The sequence below is a fragment of the Pavona decussata genome, unplaced genomic scaffold (assembly GCF_977016875.1).
Source record: "Pavona decussata unplaced genomic scaffold, jaPavDecu1.1 SCAFFOLD_37, whole genome shotgun sequence".
In the NCBI taxonomy this organism is placed as follows: domain Eukaryota; kingdom Metazoa; phylum Cnidaria; class Anthozoa; order Scleractinia; family Agariciidae; genus Pavona; species Pavona decussata.
In genome coordinates, this window is record NW_028145459.1 from 2845427 (window position 1) to 2870000 (window position 24574).

The 24574-nt window shown below is 39.3% G+C and overlaps 2 protein-coding genes across 7 annotated transcripts in view; one reads left to right on the forward strand and one right to left on the reverse strand.

The window, feature by feature from the left end:
• Window positions 1–5913: 5913 nt before the first annotated feature.
• LOC146484039 (uncharacterized) lies at window positions 5914–15256 on the forward strand. Of its 3 annotated transcripts, none has more exons than XM_085105351.1 (4): window positions 5914–6071; window positions 10867–11730; window positions 12512–12592; window positions 13105–15256. In XM_085105351.1, the coding sequence occupies exons 2-4, from the start codon at window positions 10942–10944 to the stop codon at window positions 13582–13584; spliced, it is 1350 nt and encodes a 449-aa protein (XP_084961477.1). In that variant the 5' UTR covers window positions 5914–6071; window positions 10867–10941; the 3' UTR covers window positions 13585–15256. The 3 variants fall into 3 exon arrangements, with proteins under 3 accessions (XP_084961477.1, XP_084961478.1, XP_084961476.1); XM_085105352.1 differs by lacking the exon at window positions 5914–6071 and adding an exon at window positions 7731–7848; XM_085105350.1 differs by lacking the exon at window positions 5914–6071 and adding an exon at window positions 7793–7951.
• A 6077-nt stretch (window positions 15257–21333) lies between these two features.
• Window positions 21334–24574, reverse strand: part of LOC146484040 (uncharacterized) — a 14988-nt gene continuing 11747 nt past the window's right edge. For all 4 annotated transcript variants that reach the window (XM_085105357.1, XM_085105353.1, XM_085105354.1 and 1 more), the window contains exon 4: window positions 21334–24428. In XM_085105357.1, coding sequence (XP_084961483.1) covers window positions 23949–24428 — 480 coding nt within the window. In that variant the 3' untranslated portion in view covers window positions 21334–23948. The remainder of the gene's footprint in view (window positions 24429–24574) is intronic.

Sequence of the window (24574 nt, forward strand, 5' to 3'; positions counted from 1 at the left end):
TATTTAGTTATTCAGTGTGTGAGAAATTCAACGTGTATCAAAACAACATTTATTACAGTGTAGGCCGGTGTCATTAATTCTCAACCACGGAAACTAGACTTAAAACGTTGACAGAGTTTACACGATGGAACCTGTTTTTTATTTTAAACCTGTAACTTAACGCATTATATGTCGATGATTATCTGCTAAATTTTAACTCTCACGTCATGCATTTAAACTCATTTGCATGCTCTCTGCAAATTATATATCGTTCTCCTGAATATTCAGTTCGTTCTTTTTCTATTTGGATGGTTACAATATTAAAAATGTTAAGAACATATATTCATATCAAGATCACGCCATTTCCTAACAACTCAATACTATCACCTATAGCTGTTGAATAATACACATATTTTGAGGAAATACACAACATCGGTTCAGATACAAAGACTTGAAATATTGAAAACAATCTTTATCTTTCTATTTATCTTTGTACTGAAACGTACTCATCACATTTTGAACAAAAACTGGAATATCTCTGGAACAAGCGAAGAAATTAAAAAAAAAAAAGAAAAAAAGAAATGCCATTCTTGTTCTCTTTGAAAGGCCTTTCAAATAGGCATAAATTATTTTTCACTTAATAGGCACTTCACGATCTGCCGAGATCACATATCCAATGCACTAACCTACACAACACCACCCCACCCTATCAGTGAGGAGAGAGACAGGTGTCAATCAAACTTTCCCTTCCTAGAGGGCATCTATTCAGTCAGCATAAATAATTTCACGTTCATATCAGGCACTTGAGAATTATGACTTTAGTTAAATTCGTTTGCAACCAAGCTGCCACTGTTTGCTACGCTTTTAATTTCGGTTGTTAAAATGCTGTCTATCTTGCAACCTCGTTCCCAGGGTCTCTCCTCTTCAGGTCCCTCTCTCGCTCTCTGGGACGTGAATAGCAGAGCCCTGGGAACGAGATTGTCTATCTTGCTGTGCGCCTCGATTAATTCCCTCATGCCGTCACTTTAGATTTGATTGCTTTTATATTGTACACAATTTTAAACTAAGCTATGACTAGAATGAATACTTCAAACAGGATTCCCCGTGTACGTCTGTATTTCCAACGTGACCCACAATGTATTAGGAAAAGCTAGAATCTTCAAGGACAGAATAAAAAAAATTCATCAAGCGCAAAGCAAAACGCGCAAAACATTTTTCCGTCATTGCAATGGAGGAGAAGGGTGGTCTTAATTTTTCATTTGATTTGTCCAAGATTGTAGCTTCAACACACACCATAAATTTCGAGTAATGGTCATTAATATCGAACGTTGTGTTTGAAGACATTTTCCTGTATTGGAGTTAGTAATTTCAAATGGGTTTATAATCCTTCAGCTTCGCAGACATTTCTTTGAGATATTGACGACATGACTCGACGCAGGACGCCACAGATTATGAAAGGTATATTGGCGATCTGCGATTGATTGGTTGATTGACCCCGGCCGGCCGTCTTTTACATGTAACTTATCTGGCATCAGTTCACGGATCTTGAAAAGAAACGTTATGCTAAATCAGCCAGCAATACTTTGAAGTAAATTACAAACAAATATGAACTTTGATCTTATTCTTATGCGCTATTCTTCCGTTTTTTTTTTTTTTTTTAACATTTTGTAACCAAAGTTGAAGACTGAACTGGTATCGTCTGGCCCATCATTGTTCCTTCACGCATTGGCATCTTTATTTGCGGTTTTACTACTCAATGCACGAATGTCGGACATGAGCTTAGTAAAACTGTTCTGCATTTAAATTACCTTTCGATTTTTCTAACGAAGCTGAAATGATAAATTTATATGACTGATAATAAAATATTAGGACCAAACAATCCCGTTAAACCTGTAAAACAGGTCGACGCCTCTATCCAAACCTGCTCCTGTGGAAATGTCAAGAAAGGTTACCTTGATGTGTCACACCACGCATAATAACACGCTCACTTGATGGCTACAGAGTGCCTTTTTTTCCCCTGAAACTCTTTTTTATTAAATCATTTAGCCAACTCCCAGACACACAATAGACTTCTCACAGCAAGAATGTTAACCCTTAACGTTTGATTGTGGTTAATTGTTTTTGCCTTCTTCCCATTCTCCTTGGGGCTTCATTGTGTTTGCCTTGGATCTCTTGCCCTTTAAGATGGTGACATATCAAAACAGAGTATGATGAGTTAAGTCAGCTGTGTTAATATTGCGTAAATGTGTGTCATAACAAATTGTCATGCGTAGGCTGGTGATACTCCAAAACACAATGAGTTTCAGATTACTTCTTATTCTTGAGTATGTATTAAATTAAAATCTAAATATAACTCCAGTAAGTAGTCTTCAGTGTCTTTCTAGACTTTTAAATACCTCAGATTCAGATGATATTAGGACAGGAAGGTTGAAGAAAACCGTAGGCTTGACACTGGTTGCGTTCGTTAACTTCATCAGGAATCAAATTCCACAAATCGAGATTAGAAATTGACTGCTAGGCAATCGAATAATCAGTTTGAAATTCATCATTTCCATGATCCTTTCTTAGCTTGGCGTGTCTTAACATCTCGAAAGTAAATTACAGATTTGAATGCGTAGGAAATATATTGTGATGCAAATCAAACGGGTGTTATCGGGTGTGAATTCATTTCCACCTCCAAGGTGAATAATTATAGTTTCTTATTTACAAAGGGCACTACTTGTTGCATGTAATTGATATATAAATCATTTAATCTTTATTCACATCGGCTTAGTTTCCCCGAAATATTTCCAACGTGACCCCCCGAGGGCATAATCATTCTTTGACAGTCTGTTTCGCGTGTGCTTTTCCGTTCTCGGGTAAATTACATTCTGAAATTCTCGCCATCAACCCGAAATGTTTAGGAGTACTCTAAGGAGCCCTCGTCTGATGTATTTTGTTGTTCTGTAGAAAAACATGGATTTATTCCGGTATTACCTCATACAAAGGTGGGCTAGCTTAACAACAAGGCCTAGTAACTTCTGTTTTTACAGCATCACTAATGGCCCATTAACTATATTGATCACAAATCACTTTTACAGACACTTGGATTCTGCCTGATAAAGAAAATAACAATAAGCTGTATTTTCATGACCATACATTGAAATTGCCAGAGTATTACAAAAGCGTCAAAAGATTCCTAAAGTTCTGCCTAATGGAAACGTACAAAGCTGGAGTGATAAAGTACCGACTGAAGTACTGCAAAAAAAAGAAAACGGAGAGGAGAATCGAACACCCCATTGCTCACCCTACAATCTAAGATTAGCAGAGTTCGCCATCCCCAGATTCAAGACCAGGAAATATGGCAAACATTCAGAACATTCGCTAACCTATCTGGGACCTAAGTTGTGGAACAGGCTACCCGGCGAAATTAGGACGCTACCATCACTGAGTAGTTTTAAATATCGTCAGATTCGTAAATGTGATTTAAGTGCATTGGTAGATGACAATTACTCAAACTGCATTTTTTGTAACTCATAACAGAACGATCTTAGGTTTTAAGTTTTTATTGGTTAGGTTTCAAGGCTTTTATTGGTTGATGATTGATAATGAGCTAGTAGGTTTTAATCATTTATTAGTTGATAGGTAGTATAGGCTTCTAATTGTATTGTTAACTGTCCCTAATTAGTAGAGGGGTATTTCCCCTCGGCTAGCTACTTTTGACACGGTAATAAAGTTGATTGATTGATTGATTGATTGATTGATTGATTGATCAGATTAAAATAATTTCGACACTATTTAATGTAGATTTTCAAGATATATTAATTGCAAATATTTTGCAAAGCGGGATTAGATTGGAAAGGCAACATTTTCATTTGAAGTTGTTTTATTTTTGACGCATGTTTATAGACGGTCCAATAATTAGTGACCCGTGATCCTAGGCTGCAAGCATGCTCTCCCTTTGGGGTCTCACCCGAGAAATGTATTTTGAGCGACTGAAGAGAACCGTGAGAGGATTGGGGCGGGGGCGAGAGAAGGCCTGTGGGTGGCGGGTTGCTTTGCTCGCTCGTAGCCTGCGTTGCAGCCGGATTTGTCACTCAAGACCTTAATTTAGAGCTGCGACGCAGGCTATTCGCTCGCCGCTACCGTTATATCCTCTCGCGGCTGACCAAATAGTGAGCTTGCTCGTAGGCGTGACCGTGATCCCAATACACTTCATCAAGCGGAAATCGTTACGAGCGAAGCAATTTCTTATTTTAAGAGGCTTAAAAACATTGTGCATATTGAATTCGCGTTCGTATGCTACATGATCATGAGTGGTACTTGTAACTTTCTCATTTCTATGCCACTTTCCAGAAGTGTTGCACTTTTTCATCACTTAATCGCTTGATTTGATCGAGTATCATCGATTTTCTCAGTCCACAGCACTAAGTTCATTTTAATTCGATGATTGTACCACTTATACGCCTTGGGTTTAAGCGGGAAATTTAAACCATTTTTAAGGCGGTAGGATCTAGAATGTAATTCTGATCATGAAAGAAAATCGTTGAAACTAAAAGAAATATGAAAGGACCAGTCATCACGTTCCATGTTCCGCCATCATTAGCTCTCTGACTAGCAAGAGAATCTCGATTCAGTGCAGCTGCCCAAGTGATCTCATTGGTTTATCTATATAGAGCAACGACGTCAGCCTGCGAACGCAGACGTATTTCCGGCTGTCGCTTCTCTCCGCCGCGAAATAACGGCGGAAAGATCAGAAGCAACAGCCAGTATCACGCGCGTAAACCAATGCAACCTCGTTCCCAGGGTCGCTTACCTCCCCACCCTGGGAACGAGGTTGAAACGATGGAGGGAACTGGGACGAGCACGTGCTAGTTTCAAAGTCATGCCGATATCATGTGAACCGGCCTTCCAATTAACAATCAGATCATGAGCTAGAGATTCTATTTTTTAAAAAAAAATTGGGAGTATAATTGTTGAAGTACTTTCACGCTGATAGTTGCCCCGAGGAAATTTGATGTTCTTAAAACAAATACTAACTGGAGAATCGAAGCTTCGAGATCTTTACGCTGGTTTTAGGAGCAGGCAACTATATCAAACTTATTTTCCCCGGCGAAACGGAAAAACTGTCTGCTTTGGTAATAAACCCCAGTGATCTTAATACCGAAGCAGACTAAGGCCCAGTGACCTTGAGCATATTCTCCTCCTTGTCGTTTGCAAATATTTTTATTTGGGGAACATTTTGGTGTATGCATCTATGCGCCTTTCTGGTTTAGACTTCTTCACGCTCCAATTCAAGTTGTTATTTTGGGAGCAACTATAGAATACAGGGCCTCTTTGGTCCACCTCGTTTATATGCACATGTGTCGGCATGTTTTGAAGAACGAGGCATAACACAACGGATGCTATTCTTATACAATGAGATTTAAATAAGTGCCCCTGTATTCTACAATTAGCTTTATTTTGCTTGATCTGAACATTCTTTTCCGGTTAATTCGTTGCATCGCCATTTCAGTACAAGTAAGTTTGCATGGTTCTAATGGTAAACGATCAATGGCGCAATTTTTCCTTGATATTTTTATAGTTCAGTTACCAGGCGCCCTTTTTTCTTCTCTCATTTTTTCTCCCTCCCCATCCCTTTCTCCGATTACGCCTGCTATCCAGGCTACATTGTTTTATTTTGAGGCACTTTAAGCTATCTATTCTCCCTTTCAAGTTTAGATTTGTAACCCGAGGCCGTACCCTCGGTTAGCCCTTTTAGTGCTTGCTGAAGATATGTCGTGGTCCTCATTTAAGCTCAGATAACTTCGTGGCTCTTCCAAGTTCTCTCTCAGTATCTGTCATTTTACCATTAATTTTCAGGAATTGTTAGCAGTAGTCCCCTACCGTCTTTCCCAAATTCTCTAACTTTCGTAATACCCAATCCAGAAATACCGGTGGTATTAAATATACCTTTCCAATCCCCTGGGGCGCACGTGGTTACTTGGCCACTTCCGCAGTCAGTATCTCACCCTTGTGATGCCGTCATTACAACTCTCATCGCTTTAATTTCTGTTTCTGCAACTGTTGAGTTGTCGCTGTATACTCCGTCTACAACGTTACCAACAATAACTGTGAGTATTTCAAAGTTAAATTAACAGTATATCAGTTAAGCGCCCACAAGTTATGTCTCGTTACACAGGCAGTTATAGTTGCGTCAAACAGGAACTCCGCGGAGCATTACCTCACGACTTTTTAATGACCGTAGAGACATTTTCTTAGCTGCAGTCTTTTCTTTGTTTATTAATGAAATATAGAACAATAACCACGCCGAAAAATATCGTACATTTGGCGGCTAGAAGGCCGCCGTTTCCCAATCTTTATTTCCTCGAAATCTGAAGTATAACAGGAAGTTAAACGCGCCATGCATGCTGTGGTCAGCATGCGGTAGCGTTCATGATCAGTTAGACCTGACATCGGATACAGCTTGGGATCACATTCCATTGGAAATAGAAACATTGGTGATCAGTTTTTTCGGACTGGGTGTCAGCTTTCGATTCCAAATTTTATATTTTAGTCTTTCCCTGAAGTATATAACTCGACGTCTTCAAAAGTTTTTACGACCAAGTCAGATTATATTTACAGTGTTTGCACTGCGGGGGATGCAAATTTATGGATCGCAGTCGAATTACGAGATTTGTGTGGTATATATTGTCCTAAATCGTAGCTGGTCGTAGTTAGTGCGACGCGAAGTCGAGTCGTTCTGTTGTTTCGTACTTTTAACCCTGTTTTTCTGATTACTATGCCGTCTATCATCCAGAATTTTCCATTCCCATCAAATAGCACTCGGGTATTGCGAAGATATTGTTGACGTCACCTATTCAATTATTGAATTTGACCTTTAACCATAGTTCTTTGTTGGCACATTTAATCAACGAAAAGAACGTCTGTAAATGTCATCTTTAGTTGTCTGAAATATGTGCGCGACAATATTGAAAGCAATTATCATTAATAAGGTATTATGTTGAAGGAACAATCAGCTGGTCGTGATAATATATTAAGTCATTACCAAGGTGCTGAATTTCGACAGTGGTAATCATAAATTTCGATTATTTCGGTAATCATAAATTTCGACAGTGGTAATCATAAATTTCGATTAATATTAAACATTGTATTGTGTTGGACGAACAATGAGCCATTTTCCCGCGTTGAGTTATTAATCATTAGAGTTAGTAATTACAGATGGGTTTATAATCCTTCAGCTTCGTAGTCATGATTTCTTTGGAATCTTCACTACGGCATGTCAGTGAAAGTACTTGATGCAAATTCTCGGCATAGGACGCCACAGATTATGAAAGGTATATTGTCTGCGACTGATTTAGGACCCCAGCCGTCTGTCATATAGTGTCGGGTAATATTCGGTTCATCGATCTTGAAAAGAAACGTTACGCTAAGGTCGAGCAAGTTTAAGTATTGAAGCAAATTACAAATAAAAATCAATATTTGATCTCCATTTTATGTTTTGTTCTTCCGATTATTTTCTCAACATTTTGTAACCAAACTTGAAGACTGAACTGGTATCGTCTGGCCGATCAGTGACCTCTCAGTTTTATCAGTATTTGCGGTTTTACGGAGGCATGAATGTTTAGCAAAACTAATTCTACATTTAAATCACCTTTCTATATGTAGTTTTCTAACTAGGCTGTAATGAGAAATTTTGTATAAGAATGATAATAAAATGATAGAAAAAAAAAAACAATGGCAGAACCCTGTTACAAACCTGTAAAACAGGTCGGCGCCTCGACCCAAACCTCCTCCGTACGACTGTCAAGATCGGGCTGCCGTAGGTGTCACACCACGCATAATATGTTCACTTGATGACAGCGTGCATGCCTTGAATCTGAAATTAAGGTACGTTTTGGACGTGTTTTTGTTCAGTCTTTTGTGTACAACGCTTGTGGTGTTAAGCAATCCCCGTTCAGATGGCGGGTATTATTGTTTAACAGCTCTTCAGGTTGGTGATATGTCAAAGTAGGGTACTATTGGGAGTTTAGCTAATTTACGTATTGCATAAGTGTATAGCAAATTCCCAAGCTTAGACAAAATGCGCTCAGTGCCTCATATTCCCGAGTCTCTTTTGAAAAAAATAATAACTCTACTGAAAACAAAATTCAGTTAGTAGTCTTTATAAACTTCCAAATACCTCAGATTCAGATGATATTAGGACGTACAGGAAGGTTAAAGAAAACTGTAGGCTTGACACTAGTTGCGTTTTTGACTTCATTACCAAGCTAGGGTCACGGAATCAAATTCCACGATTGAGATTAGAAATTGAAACTCGGTAATCAAATAATCAGTTTGAAATTCAACATTTTCATGATCGTTTCTTAGCTTAACGTATCTTAACACATCGAAAGTAAGTTACAGAATGCGTAGGAAATATATTGTGATGCAAATCAAACGATGGTTATCGGGCGTGAATTCATTCCCACCTCCAAGGTGAATAATTACGGTTTCTTATTTACAAAGGGCTCCACTTGTTACATAACTGTTTCAGTTTCGCCCAAAAACCGGAGCCCATCGTGAAAGTACAATTGATGTATGAATCACTTAATCTTGATTCATATTTCTTAGTTTCCCCGAATATTTCCAACGTGACCCCCCGAGGGCATAATCATTCTTTGACAGTTTTTGCTTCCTGTGCGCTTTTCCGTTCTCGAGATAAACTGCATTCTTCAATTCTCGCCTTTTATGTGAAGTGTTCAGGGGTAGTTGCCCTTGATATAAGTTTGATTGTTCTATAGAAAAGAATGGATTTATTCCGGAATTACTTCCTGATAATTATTCAAACGTGGGTGGCTTACAACGAGGCAAGTAACTTCTGCTCTTACCTAAAATTAGTAATGGCTCACTAGTTATATTGATCGGATACAATGCCACAGCTACCATTTGGATTCCGCTTGATAAAGAAAATAATTCCGACGCTATTTAATCTATATTCCAGAGCTATTTTCAAGGTATATTAACTAAAGATATTTGCGAAGCGGGATTAGATGGGAAAAACAACAGTTTTGATTGTAGTCTTTTTTATTTTTGACATATGTTTATTGATAGTGCAATAATTAATGACCCGTGATCCAATACGTTTCATTGCATGCACGACCCAGCGGACTGAACGGTTTCGTGCGACGCAATTTCCTATTTTGAGAGTTTTAAACGTTTTGCTGGGCTCATCACCCCATTTGTTCCTCGGGATCAATATTTAAAGCAAAATATAGTTATCTGTACCCAGGATAATTCGAATACTTAAACCTTGGACTTAAACACGTGTTTCTTTTATTGCATCCTCGTTCCCATTGCCTCTCAAATAAGAAATTGCGTTGTACGTAACGATTTCCGGTAAGTCAGATCATGTGGTGAAATGTATTGGGATCACGGGTTTTTACTTATCTCAATGCCAATAAGCATAAAAAATGAAATGACTTCAATTATTACTGTTGTCTTTCCAATCTAGTTTCGCTTCGCAAAATATTTTCAATTAATTGATACTCGTTAAAATTAGCTGTGGAATCTATATTAACAGCGTCTGAATTATTCTCTTGCTTAGCAAATATCACGTCAAAACTGGCCCAAATATCTTTCCGGAATTCCGCAGAAACCGAAACTCTTAAATATTAACCATCTTGTTTAGTGTTCTGTACTGGCTGGCGTATTAGTGTCATATCAGTCATAATTCAGCAAGAAACCGAAAAATATATAAAACAAAAAGAACGGGAAACTGAGAGTTTTGTTTCGTTTTCTAAAAAAAAAAAAAAAATTCAGACTTCGTCTTGAGGGATACGTTTTGAGCCTAATTCAGTTCTTTTGTTTTTCCACAAAAATTTTGGGTAACGGTTTTACATGTAAAGAAATGGTGTTCTCATTCTTCTCTGTGGTTTGAAGAACAGGAGCGCAAACATCACGGCGGAAATGATGTTTAAACGAATAATTGCCTTGCTTGCAACGATCGCTGAAAAAAGGATTAAGAATCATGGCAGCTATATGAAAACGTGAACTGAACGCGACGATTCAGTGATTGAGCCATTTGATATACGGCTTGGTGAGATCGTCAGTTACAATCGGAACAGAAAAAGGCCAAATAAAAGATAAATTACGGACGACGATAAAACGCGGATGGTTTTGCGTCACGTGGCAAACACGTGACCATAAAGAATAAAGAGCTTTACGCCTTTCTTTGGTGATAAGAAATAACGCGGCATTTCAATTATCCGTGTCAGACCTGTTTTCCTTTTGCGAAGAAACCGTTTAAATTAATACAGCTGAAGACAATACATTTATATTTTTTTCGCAGTGCGCGAGCGGGCAGAATTATGTAAATCATCCAATTTGATTGGTTCCGGCAGCGTCCGGGCGTAAATTTTCGATCTTGCCCTCGAACCCTGGCGAATTTATTGTGTGATCGGTTGCAAGACCTGGGTCTTGTTTACTTGTGGAGAAAATAAAAAGGTTATTCAGTGGCCTAGGCCGGTACGTATTGGGAAAAACAGTGACCTCTGTCTTGAGTACTCAAGACACATCGGCTTCACCTATAGATAATTACCGTTACTGGGGATGGATGTACACTGAACTTGACCCAAGAAATTGTCAATTCGTTGATGTATCCATATATCGCGATTTGCCTGTAAAACGACAATCTTGACGTAATTCCACAATCTGCCAATATCCCTATTAAATTTTAGTGCTGTCGACTCTCCCAATTCTGAGATTTAAAGCTTTAGAGGAAAACACCTACCTCACAAATTTGGCTTATGAATTTATTATAAATTCCATGCAGTATTGTACTACTTATACGCTTTTATCTTTACCATCATTATTTGACAAATGCCGCGCTGATCTTACTTTTTTTTTCCTTCTCTGTATTTGCTTCAGCTCGCCCAGTACTCGCTGGAGGTGTAAGACTATACGCATGTGCTAGAAACATTTCAAGAGCCGTCAACAATCATCATGTATTCACTACACGACATCACAAGTGGTTATCCTAAGCTTGAGCCCGCCTCTGATGACGGTGAATGCAACGAAGATGACAATCTGGGCAATTATTCGGATGGCCAGACGGACACAATGTCAGAAGAATTTCCACTTGACAACAGCATTATGCATGTAACTATGAGTGAATACAATACCACAACGAATGGGAACAGGCTTCTCCATGAAAGAAGCACGACCAACAGCACTGGTCTTCACGACAACATATCCTTTAACCAGGCAAGCGACATGCTTTCTGATCAAACAGCTGTTGCCAAGACGTCTGCAGGCAATACTGGTGTTTCTATGGGAAATTTCGAAGAACAGATCATGAACGTGTACACGAGCGTTCCGGTATACGAGAACGGTAATCATGATCGTGAAGCACTGTATTATCAGAAGATTACCAATGAAAGGGCGCTTCATAATCGAACAGGGTCCAAAGGGATTAAAGTCAATGGCATCTACTCCTATGCAGAAAAGCTCCCTCAACAGAATGGCGCGCCCGAGGGATTACCCGATTACCAGTCGAGTATTTACGGGATGATGCCATATGTCCCCATGGCATCCAAAGGAGGGTTTCCACCTTACCAAGGGTTATCTCTGTACAGTGGTACCCACAGATCCTTAACAGCGCAGGAGATAGGCGTCCAGCTAAAGCCCTGTTGTAATTGCCCCTGTCATCTTCAAGATTCACCTCAGTTGCCTGCGTTGGACTTGGTGAAAAATCAGCGACCGTCAGTTATCATGGTTCCTGCTGCTTCAAAGGTAATGTAAATTGATTTGAACTCACCAGTGACTAGAAATATGCCAACCGAACTGGCCTTAAATAATAATAATCAATTTATTTACCCTTGAGTTTGCGAGGCTGGTTAGGCCTCAAGCAATAAATATATCCTCCGAGCATTTCGAGCAAAACAGAAAAGGTAGTGTTTAAAACCACGAGGCGCAGTAGATAAATACACATAAAGAAAGGAAAGGAAAATAGAGAATTTCTTAATCCTATATATAACAATTGCAAAAGCTGTCAAAAAAATCTGACATTAATATGACAATATGTTACTTAGCCGGCAGAGTAAATGTAGCTGTTTTCCGACTTTCTTTCTGATTATGGTGATGAGAGAGTCGTCAATAACGACACCAAGCAACTCGATTCCAGTAACTTGCTGTCCATTTCCCCTTCAGCGAATAACGACAACTTTGTGTTGTGTTTCCGGGATAGAACCAGTGCCCTGCATTTTTCAGGGTTAAGGATCATTCGAGCAAGCCAAATCTGTGTGACATGGGTCATTGTTTTCTGCATTATTTAATTATCATTCAATTATTTATCATGGTTCCATGGAATACAGTTACTATTTTAATGATTGTACTATCGTGTTCAAATAAAGATTCATCTTCATAATGATCATCATCATCATCATCATCATCATCATCATCATCATCATCCCCATCACCTTCATCGTCATCGTGGTCGTCATCATCGTCAACACTTGCCTATTGTAAAGTTTTGATACATACATAAACGAGTTCTTTTGTTTTCCGAAAACAGGTTGACACGGTGCCTCAAAGGGTTATGGTAGAAAATACTAAACTGAGGGGAAATCTCCTGCGAAATGGATTTAATGAAACGGTAATTAATTATTTTATCATTGGTCTCTTTGGGCTGTGTCTTCCCTTAAATAACTAAACCTTAATTTTACCCTTCGTATGGCGAAGAGAGAGCGAGCGAGAGCGACATACAGGCAGACGGACAGAAATTAATTGATTGATTGATTGATTGATTGATTGATATGACTAAATAACTAATTGACTGATTGATTGACTGACTGACTGACTGACTGACTGACTGACTGATTGACTGACTGATTGATTGACCGAATGACTGACTGACTGACTGATTGATCCGATCGATTGATTGATCAATTGATTGATTGATTGATTGATTGATTGATTGATTGACCCTCAGGTTTCCAATCAGTATCTTTACGAAACTGTTTTACAAGGAGGCCGAGCATTAAAAAGAGACAGATACTTAAGCCATCACACACTGTAACTCGTAAACCATCTTACATAGTTTAGTGTATTTTATTGTCAAATTTTCCCTTTTCGTAATCGGTGAATGACGTACTAATCATTTTTTAGGGTGACTCAGATTCATCCGATGATGACGAAGACGAAAAACAAGAGAAATATTTTCGAGTTAACATCGACGGAACCACAGCGAGATTCAAGCTGACGAAGGATGATTGGCAAAGAATTCCGATCAACACGTTCCCAAGCGGTGGCCGATTGCTAAGTGGGGACTGGACCAGAATCTTTCTCAGCAAAGTCAAAGAAAGCAACCCATGGTGCAGTTTCCGTTTCAAGAATAATCACGTGAGATCAGAAAACTCCCGCAAAATCCACTCAGCAGTGTTCTTCAGAGGAGGCGCGGAATGCAAGCGTCCAGAATGCAACGTCAAAGTGCGATTTGTCATCCGGAAAGAGAAAGGAAAACATGTCGACGTGACGTATGTGGGCAACGTGAATCACGACAGCCAACCTAGCGGAAGTGACGCCACAAGTGGAAAGAGAAGAAAACAAGTTCGCCGTGCGCGCATGCCCCAGGATCTGCACGACTGAATGGATATTAAGGCCCCGTTCAGACTCGTTGACCGTGCCCGGTTCTCGTGCACTGGCACTAGTCTGAACATAGATTTTTGGTGCCCCAGTAAAACTTTCGGCACCGTGCCCGAGCACGTGCACTGCCTCAAACTGTAGTTCTCGGGCACCGTTCCTGAGAACAAGAGCTGCTCTGAACAGGATTTTGTCAGTTCCCGCGCTTTTTCCTCATGCCACTCTACAGTACATTAAACTAAATGGTAGGCGCTAAATTGGCGAAAGAGGAAACCATTCCTCGATGGGCATCATGAAGTCTGAACAACGTCCTTCTTATGTTATGTTCACACTTGGTGCCCGAGCGCTACCATCAGGGTCTGGCACAAAATACAAAAGCGCGCACACAGGCAATCGGTGCCTACTTTGCCGCCTGAATACAAGGTCTCGACCTTGGACTCGGGCACGGACACTGTTCCCGAATTCTGGCGTGGATACTTGATAAAAGGGTGCGTTCACATTAGTGCCCAGAGAGAATCGTACTCGAGCACTGTGCTCGGGAACTTCTGTGAACACAGCCGGGCGCAGAGCCCTGGCACGGGCACCTAGGCTGAACAGGGCCTTAGAAATGTTTTTCATTGACATTTTTCAATCGTTGGATTCATAGAATGTTTTTCCTGATTGTCGTCTTTAAATAGATGGGAATATTACGTCACAGAAAATCCAACTGTGTTTGGCTGTTTACAGCTTAGTAGATGTAATAGGACTTATACTGTTGGTCCAATTTGGAAAATTTAGGGACTGCAAAAATTGGACGAGACTCGTAAGCTGAGTCCAAATTGGCAGTCCGAGCAATTTTTGATTCAATTATTTTTCAAACTGGTCAAGTGTGTAGTTAATTATGTTGTGCAGGTAGCACAAGCATTTTAAATAGTCTGTCGTTATTGCCACACACTGCCAAAAAAAATAAAAATAAAAACTCTAGCGAGGCGAGGCGGTTACGAGCGCCAACCATAGGGTGACGCATTTTATGCTTAATCTGACCATTCTATTTTTGCAAAATTTGACCTCATCGTTTTTGATAAAAATCTAGCGATTAATTCCGTAAAGTACTTAGCTTGTGTTCAAACTGTCAAATGCATATTTCGCACGACAGTTCAATACTGGGACGTCTAAACAGTGGTCTGTGCTTAACACATTGACAATTAGATAAAGTAATTATTTTAAAGAAGCGTCCCACTTCAAGAAATACAATCCGTACAGTCTGGTCAATAATTGGTTGAAATCGCATCGTTTCAAGAGCTAACCTATTGTAGGACTGGTAATTTATAAAGGTATATTGGGCCGATTGTAGGTCAAACTTATTTAGATAGATTGTACTTGAACAGCCATTGGACAGTACTTCATTGTCAAGGAGAATTAGGTGGAATTTATTCTTGGTATTTATACATAATTACTAGTTTTTTCTAAAATAGTTTTACATTATATTTAATTGGTTTTATATTAGCAAGTGAACTTGAATTGATGACTTCAGTCCGTCATTGGCGTTAGTTGAATAAATAGCAATATTTTATATACAGTTAAGAAAAGGAAAGAATGAAATGATAGAAAAACTGTATTTTTAAGGGTTTCAGAAGTTCCATAATCATCAGATGTGTAACTATTTTCCTTTGGAATAATACGTGCTTAGAATGTTTCATTTCCATTTAATTTTTTCCGTTTGACTCCATCCCTTTAAGGACGGTACTTCCTTTTGCTACTGTGCATATGTTCTGCGCATCTCACGATGGTCCCAGAAACTCGGCTTTCTTTACGGCAGTATCTTCTAAAACAAAGACCGTTTTGACCGTTTTGTGCACTTCTCGGGAAAAGAAGATTTTTGCAGGAGTATTGGTATACGAAAAGAAAATTAGGGGTAACCACGCATTTTGCGAGATAATTAAGCTTCAATTTGGGAAAAATGCCATACATTGTTTTGTATTTTAACGCTTTCCAGAATTATTGCAAAAATTACAGAGAGATGTAAGGCTCGACGTTTCGGAGTCATCCTTACTCCACTATCAGGAGAAAAAATCAAGATGACTCCGAAACGTCGAGCCTTAAATCTCTCTGTAATTTTTGCATGTCTTTGCTTCAGCAAATCCCTTTTAATCAAAAGTCTAGAATTATAAATGCTTGGTTACCCCCAGTTTTCTTTCTGTAATCCAATGCCCTTGCTAAGGTCTGTTTTTTTCCCGCACAGTCATAAACTGGGCACATATACCTCTGTCTTAGAAGCAACTTGGGCGCTTTGCGTTTGGTCAAAGGGGTCGAAACTTTCAACTTTTCGTTAACAGATTGTTCAAAATTTATGTATACCTTGTTATATTGTTATCCTTTCTCTGGAATTCGGAACGACCAAAGATATCCATTTGTCTTTCCTACTGGAGTTTTCTGGTTGTGATTTCGAAGGTAGTCAGCCGTGTTGCGGTAAGAATTTCTGGGGCATAAGAAGTGTGTGGTATAGTGTTGCTGTTGTCGTTTCAGCCGCCTAAAAATTATTGAAATTCCAAAGTGGATTTTTGGTCGAAAATCCCATCGGGAAGTGAGACGCGTTTTTGTATTCTTACTAGATGGGTATTTACATGATAATGGTAAAATTTCATTCCTATATGAGATAAAAAAAACTTGGTTATGAATTGGGAAGGACTTACTTAAAACCACTCCCTGTTCCTGTCCCTGGGGTTGACTGATAGCTGAGAATTCAGCCAGAATTTTAACTGTCAGCTGAGAAATGGCAATTTTAATTAACCGATAGCTGAGAATTGAAATGTCAAGAGAATTGTTAGCTGAGATGTTTCAACTTTACTGGAGTTAAGTGTGAATTTCACTTGAAAATACCTTGCCAATAACTATTAAATTCCTGGAGGAAAAGTTGCCATCAAATTTCTCACAAGTTGTCTACTGAGAAGTCGTAACGTCTTAGGAAGATGGCAAGTAGTGTTCGTAAAGTCTTGAAAGAGATTAGAATCACTTGAATTAAAGTTCTTCGGAAATCTTCGGATGATACTCGGCACTGTTCGGCTAATGTGAGGGACATCGTTGATACGATACAAAACCGTAAAAACACGTGACACGTAAAAGTCATCTGAGATCCGCCATAATTAACAGATAACTGAAAAATGGTTGAAAGTTTAGCTAATAACTGTGAAATGGTTTAAATTTGAACTGATAGCTGAGAATCCATGCAGCATCCCCAGGAAGACTCTCTTATTCAGTTAGGTGGCAGTAAGGAGGTGGAGGAACCTCGCTGCCCTCCCAGCACAGCTGTAAGTTTTCTGACGCACGGGTAGTCCTCTGTCACGTCTTCCTGGAATAGCTGCAGTTCCTAATGCTTCGGTAACAACAGGGGCAACTTTACATCAGTACAGGTTCCATAATTCTTTGATTCCAAGGGATAGTTCGAGGTATACGCAATCATTGAACTTAGGTAACAGTTCCATGCCTTGAAAATTGATTGAAAATTGACTGTCCCGAACTTTAAAAGAACAACATTTCATTGCTTAATGTCACTTTGAGTAGCCAATAAAACACATAATTGGAAGATCATAGTTTTGTCTCCTGTTGAGAAACTCGGATTTCCTTTTTCCAAGTAATATAAGTCTTTGTCACTCACTGAAAAGAAATCGTCTCTCATTTTTTCACCAGGCTTAAAACATAACGTCACATTTTTTTTTCACAAATTCTAATTACATCTTTTGCCCCTCATTATCAGGAAATAAATTTTCATCGGCGCGAAAACATTGGTCAATAAAATTAATGTATAATCAGTTTAACTAGAAAATGAAACATTTCAATTTGTGGCAGAGTCATTAAGGAGTTTTGCATCGAAAAGAAGATTCATTAAGGCCAATTAAAATAGCGTTTTATCGAAAATAGCATTCTTTAGTGAGAATGAAGATTCATCACTGACCTAGGGTTAATGTTCCATTGCGCGAATAAAATTTCAACTACAAAAGATTTTTAGCTACGTGGTTTCTGACTCATTTTCCAATGGATTTATATTGATGCTTAAATTTAAAAACAATGCTGTACATGTGCACATTGGTTTCGCAGTAATGGAGCGCAGCGTTCGTCGAAACCGTATCCCAAATGAGCATCGTGAAAGGAAAGTTAGGGCGTTTGAAGATCCCCGCGAGAAGGGTAGAAACGTGAACACGATAATTGCCAGGAAATTTGCAGCGTGGTTTAAGTTGATGTAGACTTACATATACCACGATGTTTGAATTTGGGAGTTGATCGAGTTGTAGGATAGAGCTAAGACTTGCTTGATTGTTACGCTGACTGAATTTCTGTTGAAATGAATTTTTTTTCCTCGTTAAAGAACATTAAGAAGCGTCCAATGTTTGTTCATTCTCTTAAAAGTTTGTTATTTCCATTAAATTGAACTGATATTCGCATTAATGAACGTCCTTCTCTATGTAAAACCCCTTATTGACAACACCGAAAATTAAAACATTTGTCTATCTTCGTACAATCATTACACATTTGCTTTAATGATAAAATTCTTAACACTAATGAAAATGTATTTCCTGTGAATGAAGGGCAAAAGGTGTATTTCAACAAGCAGATTAATATGAGCTCGGAGTTTCTGTTCTGGTATATGATGAGGGCACAGCCCGTATATATTATCATGCATAGAAATCCATACCCTATTTGTTTTAGTATCATTATCTGATATAGAGCTGTTTTCAACTACATGTCGAACGTAATTTGCATTTGCCTTTTGGTTAGCGAAACTCGCGCCACTTTCTCAACCAATGAGAAGCAAGTTCAAAACCAATCGTGACTTGCTCGCACGCTTTTTCCCGCGCTTGGCGCTGAATGCATGTCTTTGCTTCGAGTTCTGATTAAGGGCCCTTCATATGATCCCGGTTGACCGGGCTAGCCCGCTTACCGAGATCTCGCCTCATTCTTATTTCTTTTGTAAAAAATTCGATGTGTTCATATGAGAAGGCGGGCCAGCCCGGTTACCGAGATCTCGGGAGTCCGGGACGAAAATTTTCTCATATGAACACGGTATCCCGGTTACCGGGATGAAGTCTATAACCAAACATTCGCGTCTTAGAACGGATATATTTGATTATTACGGCTTATTTCTGATATGTTCTAGTTCAAAATAATTCCTTTTCGTAGTAGAGATAAAGATATAATACTTTTGAGGTTTGTAGAACCGCCGTAAAAATGAAAAACTCTTGCCGGGCTTGTTCGGAGAATGTCACGCTCGATTGACCGCGTCACCACTTTTCATCTCGGTAACCGGGATGAAATTTCCCATATGAACGGACTGCAAAATTCATCCCGCTTACCGAGCCATCCCGGTAACTGGGATCATATGAAGAGGCCCTAAATTGTTTTTTTTCTGCGGTTTACGACCATTGTAAAGTAATTACGTCGGCTTGAGTTTTACAACACTCTGCATAAAACCGCCCTGAAATGGAAAGTTTGTTTCATTAACTTAGTAATATTTGCAGCTGAAAACAGCGCGAGTAGCCGCACTTTTTCGTTTCTCGTTATCCTTCAATGAACTGATAATGAGAAGTGCATGCGCAGCCAATCAGATCACCTCATTCATGATAGAAAGTTAGTAACTTCATGATATTTATTATAGCTCACCACTGATATTTTTCTCCCATGCAGTCTGAATGGTTTCAATTGATCACATGACGTGAATGGGGCAAACTACCAGCAGGAATTATTGATCAGTAATAGGATAATGTAACTGTAATATGAAGGTGTATTACTTGGGGAAAGAAGCTCCAGTCGAGGGGCGAGAGCAAAAACGTGTGAGATCTTGGGATGGTTGGAATTTTGCGTCGGTAAGACGGTGACGCCGCCATACATTGGGAATAGAACGTATTCATATTGTTGGTATGAAACTGAAACTACAACAAGTGTCATAATTCGTTCGACCACCCCCCTCCCCCCCCCCCCTCAACTGTGGTGGGAAAGGGAGGGAGGGGGGGGGGAGAAGCTATAGTGTAACAACATACGAAAGTGTAACAACATACTGTCACTGGTTGCAAGTAAGTGTCATAATTCGTTCGACCAGCCGTCCCCTTAACCCCTTGTGCAATGATGGATAGCGCAAGGAACACGACATCTTTTGCAACGCGTTTAAGTTTCCAAACAACATTGAATGGTGGGTAAAGGAAGGGAGATGTGATCAAGATGAAAGTGGTTGGCTTGCACGTGAGGCTAAGCGGACTAAGCGGGGTAGTCGTTATCCATGCAAATATGCAAGATGCAAGAATGCAAGAGCCACGGTTGCAAGTTAAATCCACTTCGATACAGTATAATTAGCCTCTTTTTCACTGAGACGTTTGAATGAGTGTTGACACTACATGTGGACCAGATATTAAAGCGCAGCTGAGGGGTTTTCACGGACCAGAACATTTTTACACGCGCTAATCGCTTCTTGTTCGACCTGCAGTTACCCTGACAGCGAAAACTGCTATGGTCGCCTGACAAGGAAATTAATTGTTTCTAGTTCTCCGCTATCTTCATAACAGTCTTTGATGTTTTTGTTTTAATCTACAATCCGTGGAACATAGCAGGGACATACAGCGTACCGAAACTCCGCAGCTTTTGAAAGTGTAGAAATGTTTCTTAGTATAACTAAAAACTAACCAGTTCACGAAAGGAAACGTAAAAAAAGTCTGACAAACTCTGGTGTCATCCACACGTATCCGTTTTTGATCTGATCTTCACTTGAAAACAGAGGTTTTACAAATGGAAGTTGGAAGTCCACGTATCTGTTTTCACTCGTTTCAGAGACGTTACATAAGGTTTTTGCTGGTGACTTCTGCCGATGTGTTGAGTCGGTGGTTCTTTTTCCGTTTTCATTCGTTTTTGAGGTCTACACGGTAAATGATGGCTCTCGGTTTTCGAAGCTCTCCTCGTTGTGCAGCGTTTTTCAAATTCTCTGTTTCGGAGAGAATGATTCAAGTGTGGACAGAAGGACAAACCGAACAAAAAAACATCTTCGTTCACAAATAAAAACGATCGGAAACTGATTAATGTGGAGGGTGCATGTGTGCTTATTTGTTTTTGTGAGCCAGTTCGGTTTGTGAACTGAGCAGTCTTTGCGGCCAGAAAATATATCTGGGTCTGTAATTCCCCACTCCAGGAACAAAAGAGCGTCTAGTATAAGTAAGGGGATTTGGGTCGTTGGACTTGAAAACTTGCGGCAGTAGCTAGAGTGCAAAACAGTCGTTTTTTTTTTCTCTCTCGAAATTCAGGAACGTCACACGCCGGTACCGGAGAGGTAGAGCCGAGGGTCTCTCCGGCATCATTTCCTCACTCGCTCCATATTTTCCTTTCAAAAACCGCGCGTTGATACGACCAACAACGCAAAAAGTATGGAGTGTTTTGCAGTCTTGACTACAGTCAGCTTTGATGGCAGAGTTCTTTTGGATGTACAGTGGAACCCCGGTAAAAGTGCCAAGGGACTAGTAAGGGAAATTGGTTCGTTATATCGAGGTTCTATTCCATACATTTTAAAAGGCCGGGCTGGTACCGAGGACTTCGTTGTATAGAGGTTTGTTAAATCGAGGTTTCACTGTAGAAACTAAACAGGACGTGGGTAACCCCAAGAAAAACTAACACTGATGAATGCACTCTTGCAACGAGCCTTGTTTTTCTTTCTGTCCCCGCAAACGATCCCACAATCCGTCACTCGTACCAGGCTTCTCAGATTCTGAAGTGGCGATTTATAAGTAATGAACTAAGAACGGCTTAAATGGAACTAAATAAATTTTAATGATTTGTTGTTAACCTCAGTTTAACATTTAACTCAAAATGCAATCTAATTAATTATTAATTTGGGGGCTTTCCATCCGACGAAGAAATCCTGATTTCATTGGCCAAAATTTTCAGGTGGAAAAAGCAAGAGTATTTCCCAGTTGATTGTACCCACCATAAAACAATAATAACGGTAACGAACGGCAACAACGTAAGCAACTGAACGACAGACAACCTACAAAATTAAAAATCTTCGGTTTGATTTTCCTCTGCTTTTGTTTTTCTTTATGTTCAGCCAAACGGAAAGCGCCCTCAGTTAGTAAGATGATGCAAATGAAACAACAAAGGTTAAATAGATATTTCCCAATATGAAAATGGTTACTCTTCCAAATCGTATGAATATGAAAACGACTCAAACTGGTACGCTCTTTGTTTCGACATTCAGCTATTTCCTCAATTAGGAAGGTCAGCTCTCTGTCGTCTGCGTTGTAAACGTTCTTTTTATAACCGAGTATGAATAAATATATATATCCTATTAGATGTTTTGGTGTGTAGTATTACTATATATTTTTACGAGTTGTGATAATGTTGACGATGTCCGCAAGCGCAGTCAAAATACAAACGACGGGTAAAAACATACAGCCATACTACACACCAAAACATTTAGTAAGAGATTTATTATCCAACTTAGAGCGGTTTTCAATCGAGTGTCGTAAAACCAACACCAAAGTAATAGACCCTTCTCCAAAATGGCGGCAACAGATTTGAACGAATTAAAATTGAACTGAATGAAAAACTGATACCAGCACTGGAAAGAGCACCTTTACTCTTGTAACCTTGCAAAGTTTCAGCATATTAGGTGTTGTATATCAGCTTAGGAAATGTAGAAATTTGACAAATTTACAGACGTTTGTATGACTGGGGGTATACGTCATACCCCGTCATACAAACGTCTGTAAACTTTTCATTTTTCAACTTACATTTTCTCAGCTGATATTACACCTGGTATGCTGAAATTTTGCAGGGCTACTAAAGTAAAAGTGCTCTTTCTAGTGTTGGTACACGTTTTTAATTAAATCTTATTTGAATTTTCGGCCGCCATTTTGGCCAATCACAACAGGAGCAAACAGTGGAATGAACCAATCAGAATTCAAAGCAAATACATGTAACCGACACCAAGCGCGGGAAAACGCGTGTAAGCGAGGCACGATTGGTTTTGGTTTTACATCTTATTGGTTGAGAAAGTGGCGCGAGTTTTATCAACAGATCACAGAGCGTAGTAATGCAAAACCAGAGCAAAAACGCAATTACTTTCGACACTCAAATGAAAACCGCTCTAAGCTATTCTAATTAGCAGCAAAGAAAACCATAAGAAAGAACTGAAACAGATGAGCCCGCGCGCGTTAAAAAGGTTTTTTTACTGTACGGATAACCGCCAAACCGGTTTTTACAGTAGAACTAACAAACTTTATTATTCCACTACTATGTCATTTCACCAAATAAGGTCAAGAGAACGCGCAAAATAGAAGACCGTAATACACTGTAGTGTCCTGGTTTGACCGGTTTACAACACAGCGAATACGGACAAAGACATTTCTCCGGCTGTGTTGTTTACGTCATTCGCAGACGCTATATACTGAAGGACAGATAATAACGGGGGTATTTCGACACTCTTACCAGAAAAAAAGCCAAAAAACAATTAAACTCTTTTTGTAGTGGAATAATAAATCTCTTATTCGATGGTTTTACATATACTACGCAACTCGCAAAACATCCGCGCGTATTATACGTAAAACCATAGAATAAGATATATATATTGGATGTTGCTAATGACTGAATACATTCGAAAGTTACAAAAATACTAGTAATTGTCAAGAATAAAGTTCTTATAAATCTCAATTAAAATGTATGGCCTAGATACCAGATCAAGTACAAAACTACAAATACACTAAAATTCCATCGACTGTAAAGACTGTATCGTATTCGCAAGTGTAACCACATTTGTCCTCCATCAGCGAGGACATTTTCCGTGCTTCTATGGTTACAAAAACACGATCAAAATCTTGTTAAATCTAACTGTTACAGAAAATATGAGCCGTAGAAACATGGACAATATTTCTTCTTGTTTTTCTGTACGAAGGTAACCCATGAAAAACTTATCGTGTTTTAATAGTTATAAAAATACGTAAGGCTTTCAACCAATCAAAACGCAACACTCGCTAAAGGCTATTGTATATGGACAATATCCTATGGTATAATTCAAAACATATAGCTAATCTTAATTTTGAAACACTCCTTGTGAACAAACTAGTTAGTACGTCATACATGACATTTATGAAACGGTTAAACCAATAGTCTGGAAGATTGAAAACTTGACCAGATAATTTGATACCTAGATTCATCAGTAAAAATTAAAATACATACAAATAGTTCTCTGTGTAAATCCATATTGACAATAAAGAAAAGATTATTATAACAAACGAAATCCCAAGTCCAGACGACAAGAGTGATGGGGTAGAAACGTGATCAATATTCTATTCTTAGACATTCAAACTTAATATTAATGTTCTTACATTCATAATGCTCAAGTGTTTGATACAAACGTTCACTCACTCATACGGGTCGGAAGGCATGCGCGGACGGCGAACTTGCCTTCTTTTCTTGTCACTTGTGGCGTCAGTTCCGCCAGGTTGGCTGTCGTGACACACGTTACCAACATACGTCACGTCGACATGTTTTCCTTTCTCTTTCCGGATGACAAATCGCACTTTGACGTTGCATTCTGGACGCTTGCATTCCGCGCCTCCTCTGAAGAACACTGCTGAGTGGATTTTGCGGGAGTTTTCCGATCTCACGTGATTATTCTTGAAGCGCAAACTGCACCATGGGTTGCTTTCTTTGACTTTGCTGAGAAAGATTCTGGTCCAGTCCCCACTCAGCAATCGGCCACCGCTTGGGAACGTGTTGATCGGAATTCTTTGCCACTCTTCCTTCGTCAGCTTGAATCTTGCTGTGGTTCCATCGATATTCACCCTAAAATATTTTTCTTCTTTTCCATCTTCATCATCGTCTGATGAATCTGAGTCACCCTACAAAAGATTAAGGGATTCGTCGATTATAAAAGGAGAAAACAAAAATAAAACCAGTCTAAAGATTCGCGTGGCAGCCGTTCCCTAGAATTTCTCAGCTCTTCGCTATGTCTCGTCCAGTAGTTCCAAGCGCTTGTCTTGCAAGT

Excerpts from the sequence above, each read along its gene's own strand:
- LOC146484039 (XM_085105351.1), top strand. The coding sequence starts at position 10,942 with ATGTATTCACTACACGACATCACAAGTGGTTATCCTAAGCTTGAGCCC. Across the intron at positions 11,731-12,511 it reads TGGTTCCTGCTGCTTCAAAG|GTTGACACGGTGCCTCAAAG; the intron begins GTAATGTAAATT and ends TTCCGAAAACAG. Across the intron at positions 12,593-13,104 it reads GAAATGGATTTAATGAAACG|GGTGACTCAGATTCATCCGA; the intron begins GTAATTAATTAT and ends ATCATTTTTTAG.